Source organism: Anarrhichthys ocellatus, unplaced genomic scaffold (genome assembly GCF_004355925.1).
Source record: "Anarrhichthys ocellatus isolate YVR2014 unplaced genomic scaffold, GSC_Weel_1.0 scaffold78, whole genome shotgun sequence".
Taxonomy (NCBI): domain Eukaryota; kingdom Metazoa; phylum Chordata; class Actinopteri; order Perciformes; family Anarhichadidae; genus Anarrhichthys; species Anarrhichthys ocellatus.
Window position 1 is genome coordinate 1,020,670 of NW_022280108.1, and position 4,820 is coordinate 1,025,489.

Here is a 4,820-nt window from a genome sequence, read left to right on the forward strand (position 1 = left end):
TAAGTATATATATGTGTATATATATGTGTATATATATGTGTATATATATGTGTGTATATATATGTGTGTATATATATACACACATATATATACACATATATATACACATATATATACACATATATATACTTAAGGTCAAGGAACAGTTTGTTTTGAAGCCATCAGTTGACCTTTTATGTTGAAACATTTTTGAATATTATAATTATACATTTATTTTTAAAAGACTTGATCTTTCAGGCCTTAACTTAATCTAATCTCATGTGTTGACATAACAAATAGAAATTGTACTGTTTGACTCTGACAGGTTTAGAGGCCACTTATTAATCAAGATCGGTTAATTTAACAAAACCGCAGCCAAATGAGAAAAGAGGCAGGTGATGTTTGTGGGACGGTTTAGTGTTAAGCTCTCTCCAAAGTCCTTCACTCTCTGTGTTTTTGACTTTGTGCGCGCCTCGGCTGCAACCAAGACCAACATGACCGACTACGACGCTGCAACTGCCTTCCTCGGGGAGTGGGGACGCTTCCAAAAAGAGGTGTTTTTCCTGCTCTGTCTGAGCGTCGTCCCGAACGGCTTCAGCGGCCTTTCCATCGTCTTCGTCGCCGACACGCCGCCGCACATGTGCCTCATTCCCGCGCACGTCAACCTCACCGCTGCGTGGAGGAACAGCAGCATCCCACTGGAGGAGGAGAGCAACAGCGGCGCGTTGGTGCGCAGCAAGTGCTCCAGATACAAACTGGAAGATGTGAAGCGTTTCTCGGACGGAGGCTTGCTGCCCGGCGTTGATGTTGACCTTACCAATGTGTCGACGGAGAGCTGCTTGGATGGGTGGGAGTACGACCGGAGCGTGTATATTTCTACCATCATATCAGAGGTTTGTGCAAACTGCGCATGCTGCTGCTGGAGGTAGAGGAGGCTGCAGCTGCATATAATCCTATCATGTTATACAAGAAAAAAATGTATTTATACATACATACATATTTATATGTATACATATATATATATATATATATATATCTATGAAAAATAGATTCAGACATAAATATATATATATGTTGAAAATATGTATTTTTATTGATGACAAAAATCTTCTGAGCAACAGTTGAATAAGAATAGAGGAAGCAAAGGTCATAGTTAGTCGAGGATTATGTGGAATATCAGCTGAACAGATCACATTTCAAACCTCTTTAAACTACCCACCGAGGACACTGCAGAGAGACGTAATCAATATTTTAGAGTTCAATTATGATCGAGGGTCACTGACGCTTTTCTGGAGTGAAAAACATCCAGCATCTCAGCTCCAACATATTCTCCCTGTCATCAACACTGTGGGGACAGCAACTCAGTGGAAGTGTCAATCATTTAATTCTTCTTATTTTTAATCTATTTAAAATGTAACTAATACGTTTGGTGTCTGAATTATACCATTTGTATCTCTGTAAAAATAGTCAATATTGAAGGAAAGAAGAAAAACATCAATACATGGACTGATTACAAACTGATTACAAACTTTTGAATGACAGACGGTAGATTGGACTGTTTTTTTGTTAAGAAATTGCAATTTCAGGATTTGATATTTTTTGTGTGCTTGATGTACTCTGATCTACCTACTGTGTGTGTGTGTGTGTGTGTGTGTGTGTGTGTGTGTGTGTGTGTGCGTGTGTGTGTGTGTGCGTGCGCATGTGTGTCTTTTGCAGTGGGACCTGGTGTGTGACAACAGGTGGAAAAATCCGTTGACTTCTTCCCTCTTCTTCTGTGGTGTCCTCACTGGCTCCTTCATTTCAGGACAGCTCTCTGACAGGTTTTGGACAAAACATTAAATTTAGTTTGTCACTCAATGCATCACAAGTTCATGTAATATCTCAACATAGCAACAAGTCTTCCTCACTGTGTGTCAGAATATCTGTTAATAATTAAAATGTCAAGATTTTCTCCTTCACACCAACCAACTAGACACATTTTTTTCCTTTTCATAGTTTTAAGTGGAAATCTGAGTAAAACTGCAAGAAAAAGGCATCTTTAAGCCCTTTAAGAATGTGCCTTAAATTCGTAATTTATACTTGCAGAAAGGGAATATAATATTCATAACAATGTTTTCATTTGTGTATAATCACCTGAAATTAAGAATCGTGTCTGTTACCTTATATGAGCCCTTCATTTCGACATAAGCAGCAGGTCAAACCAAACACTGGCTAGTTCCAAGTCTTCTTCAATACAGCATGATGTTCATTTAGTAAATTATGATCCATTTAGAGTCACACAGACCATAAAGCAGGCTATGATTTAGGGGCGGGGCTACTGTGATTGACAGGTCGCTGCCGCTACCAGAGCCGTCACGGCGTCTCTACCTCACTCCCCTGTATTGCATAGTAATATATGGTATTACTGAGGTAATACATCAAGTGACAAGTAGAGTCCTTTTCTCATAGACTTCTATACAATCAGACTTCTTTTAGCTACCGGAGGAGTCGCCCCCTGCTGGTAGAGAGCATGCAAGGTTTAAGACACTTCCCCATCGGCTTCACTCCTCAGAACTGGAGGTTGCCGTCTGGATATCATGCTTACTTGGTCATTCACTCGTACACTTCGTGTCTTTTTTTCAGGTACGGGAGAAAAATAGTGTTCTTCGTTACCATGGCGGTGCAGACGTTGTTCACGTTATTTCAGGTCTTCTCTCCATCCTGGACGGTGTTCTGCGCCATGTTCTTTGTTGTCGGGTTGGCACAAATCTCCAATTATGTGGCTGCGTTTGTGCTGGGTAGGCTTCACTCTCCTCATTGATTCTCAGTCGTATTTAACTGGTTCATGATTATGCAAAAGACGTTGTTCCTTGTGTTCATTATAGGGACAGAGATATTGGGCCCAGGTGTTCGGACGGTTTTCTCCACAGCGGGTGTGAGTCTTTTCTTTGGAGCGGGCTACATGCTGCTGCCGCTGTTTGCTTACTTCCTCAGAGACTGGAGGAAGCTTCTCCTCGGCATCTCGCTGCCTGGCTTCCTCTATGTGCCTCTCTGGTGGTAGGTAGGTGTGTGTTTGCTTGTGTGTGTGTGTGGCCTTTTTTTAAATTAATTTCTAGTTAATGCTACTTTCTTCTGCAGTGCTGACAGGTGATTAGAGTACCTGTTTCAGGCAGGTCAATCAACCCGATAGATTCAGGCAGGTCAATCAATCAATCGCCAGCATTCCTGCAACAATAACTATCTGGAATGATTGTTCTGCACTATTTTTTAGAGCTGAAACAATTATTTGATAGACGATAGACTGAATGGAAATCTATATGATAAGCGATTGTTTAAATTAGTGATTTTCAAAGGGGGGTCCGGTAAATAATTGGCTATACATTATAAAATTGTGTATCATTAAAAAAGTACATATCTATAGATGGGGATCTTTTTGCACCAATAAAAACAAGCACATTGTGTCCATTTCTCCCGCCCACGTTAGCTTTGGGCCAATAGAAACTCTGATTTAATTGTAACACGCAACAATAAGTTCATTTTTCTTAAGTTAAAGCACCTGCTGAAAGTCAGCTTTAGACTGGTCAATTTAAATATCTGGATTCATCATGCCAGTCTTGCTGTATTTTGAAAAGTTCTGAAAACTTTTGAGATCGATTACTTGAAAGGTATGAATGCTGCCAAGTTGTGTTCAAATGCAATTCTAATAAAATCATCCTCTGTTATTAACAATTATTCAGATCGTAAATAAAGTTTTTGAATACAAATAGTTCCAAATGGCATTTAAGAGTACAAATGGTAGTAAGCATATGCTTTACTTCTTTCAAAATAAAGTGAATATCTTTTGGGACTTTGGTTTATCGGTCAGACAAAACACTTGAAGATGGACTGTTGGAAAGTTGTGATGGACATTTTCCACTTTTCCGCTTCCATTTTTATAAGCAATTTATAGACTAAAGAAATAAAATAAGCAGCAGATTAATCAACAATAAAACAATTAGTTGCATTTTTTTCATATGAATGAATAAATATACATTGATGTGGTCTAATAACCACAATAGCATCAGCTCATACCCACTTTATGAAGGCTTTGCAGCTGTTGTTAGGTAGGTTTTACTCGATTGTGCATTATAAGGACTCAAAATCAGGTAAAATTAAAACATCAATAGTACCTTTACTGTATGGTATGTTTTTCCTTTGTTCCATCTGTGTCTCTCTGTCGTGTAACGAGGCAGGTACATCCCTGAGTCTCCTCGCTGGCTGCTCTCCCAGGGAAGAGTGGAGGAGGCCGAGGCCATACTGAGAGATGCTGCTAAGAGGAACAAAATCCAGCCTCCGCCGGTCATCTTCAGTCCTTTGCAGGTGAGATCTCACTGAAAAAGTGGCTCATGTAAAATGAAGATGCATAAACACCAAGGTCATGGAATTATTTGTATTTTACACAATAAAAATGACATTTTATTCTTTTGACATATATTTAGCAAGAAAAATGTGCCTCTCTTTGTCAGAATTCGTTGTATATATGACAAAGTTACTACAAGGAACTTTTCGAGCAACAGAGTCCCTTTAGAAAACCTCTCATTCTACTGCAGCAGGGTCTGACAGTCTGCTCCTCTCAGTCCTGGTTCCGGTTCTCCCGTTGCCTCCCTTCCCTCCAGCGGGTCCAGCAATACGTCCTAGGTCTCCAGCAGCGTGGTGTCGGTGTTGGCTCCCGGAGAGGAGAAGCTCTGCTCCTGGAGGAGGAGGAGACGCTGCTGCTGCCGGGAGCTGAGCTCTCCTCCTGCCTCCGGAGCTCCGACTGCAGGTCCAAGGCTGCAGGTGAAGCCGGATCTGGGTCTGTCCACGGTGGACCGGTCTCTGCTGGA

General features: G+C 40.8%; 1 protein-coding gene across 1 annotated transcript in view; it reads left to right on the plus strand.

Moving 5' to 3' along the window:
* Positions 1–399: 399 nt before the first annotated feature.
* Positions 400–4,820, plus strand: part of LOC116398047 (solute carrier family 22 member 5-like) — a 12,446-nt gene continuing 8,025 nt past the window's right edge. Inside the window, exons 1-5 of the mRNA XM_031874056.1 lie at positions 400–872; positions 1,696–1,799; positions 2,602–2,756; positions 2,844–3,015; positions 4,191–4,317. Of these exons, the coding sequence (XP_031729916.1) occupies positions 474–872; positions 1,696–1,799; positions 2,602–2,756; positions 2,844–3,015; positions 4,191–4,317 (957 nt within the window). The 5' untranslated portion in view covers positions 400–473. The remainder of the gene's footprint in view (positions 873–1,695; positions 1,800–2,601; positions 2,757–2,843; positions 3,016–4,190; positions 4,318–4,820) is intronic.